The sequence below is a fragment of the Helobdella robusta genome (assembly GCF_000326865.2).
Source record: "Helobdella robusta unplaced genomic scaffold HELROscaffold_32, whole genome shotgun sequence".
Classification (NCBI taxonomy): Eukaryota; Metazoa; Annelida; class Clitellata; order Rhynchobdellida; family Glossiphoniidae; genus Helobdella; species Helobdella robusta.
The window spans coordinates 962,656-964,147 of NW_008704589.1; the positions used below are offsets into that span (position 1 = coordinate 962,656).

The following is a 1,492-nucleotide window of genomic DNA, read 5'->3' on the forward strand; positions in this document are numbered from 1 at the left end:
CCACATTTGATCAAACTGCATAACTCATATCCAGGGCCTTGTCGTCCATTCATCAGTTTGACTCTTTCCTTGCAGGAAAATGTACTATTTTCCATTTTCCTACGTCTCCTCGCACTCTGTATAAAAAACCCTCCGTTGAGTTTTTCTCCATCTGTCTGGCGTCGTCCATCAATTTTTTAAGTTCATCTCTTTGCTCAACAGTAAGATCATGACTCAGACCAACATGAGACAGATTATCGCCTACTGACTTCATTTTAAAAACATTTTTGAAAACGAGTTCCTTCACCTTGACATCATCAAACTTTACCAAAATTGGTCTTACCACCGTATCATTTTTCTTACCAAGTCGTACCAACTTTATTATGTTTGTTTCACCGCAGACACCACCGGTCAGATGACTGATTATCTTGCAAACCCTGTTTCTGTCGTCCGTTCCTTCACTCAGTCGAAAAACCACTATATTTGCCTCTCGTTCCTTCGATTCCATTACATTGGTTAACGTTTTTTGCACTTTTTTTACATCATCGTTTATGATTTGGACACTTTTCACAACCTCAGAACTGACCACGCTAGCAAATGATCTGGTCATTTCATTTCTAAAGTTCGAAATCTCATCACAGAGCTTTGATCCAGGGACATCCAATCCAGACATTTTGCCTTCATTTGCTTCCAATTTTACCTTGATTGCATCGATTTCTGATCTAATCTCTTTACTTAAGCTGTTTATCTTGTCACATATCCCAGCTTTTCCACTCTCAACTGTTTTGATGACCTGATCCTTTATTGATGGTGACTTCAAGCACTCATCACACACAAATTTGACATTATCACATGCCTTCAATAGTTCTAACGATTCCTCAGTCATGCCGACAGCAAACGAAATCCCACAACAAACACACTGAACATCTGTTGATTCTTTTTCACATCGTAGAGCATCGCTATTAGAATTTTTCGTAGATCTTCCTTTACCAGCCATCATCACCAGATCGAAAGTTTAATTGAAGTTTTTGTAAACGCGTTATCCAAGCCGACAAGTTGTGTAAACGTGTGATATAAATTGACAAAATTTTTAGATCAGTAAACAGTAAACATGTATGTATGTATGTATGTATGTATGCATGTATGTATGTATGTACGTATGCACGTATGCATGCATGCATGCATGCATGTATGTATGTATGCATGTACACAGTCACATGTTACGTAGAGATGTGTTTTGTGTATGCTTATGTATAGAGCTAGTTACGTGAGACCCATCCCTAAAGCTCCTAAATAATCGAAGCAGATGAATCCTACATATTAAGAAATAAATTTCCTCAGAAGACAAATTTAATTAAAAAAATCTGTTTTGATTTTTTTTCATAGTATAAATTGCAAAAAAAAATGATTAGATATCCTGGAATGCATATTTACACATCAGCGAATACCTACCAGCCGGAAGCTGCATCCATCATTATTTGATTCCAAGAAAGATTTCTATGCCGTCTAATGA

General features: G+C 37.0%; 1 protein-coding gene across 1 annotated transcript in view; it reads right to left on the reverse strand.

The window, feature by feature from the left end:
* Positions 1–976, reverse strand: part of HELRODRAFT_175105 (hypothetical protein) — a gene marked incomplete at both ends in the record, with an annotated part of 5,359 nt that extends 4,383 nt beyond the window's left edge. The window contains one exon of the mRNA XM_009022542.1: positions 63–976. Within this exon, the coding sequence (XP_009020790.1) occupies positions 63–976 (914 nt within the window). The remainder of the gene's footprint in view (positions 1–62) is intronic.
* Positions 977–1,492: the final 516 nt, after the last annotated feature.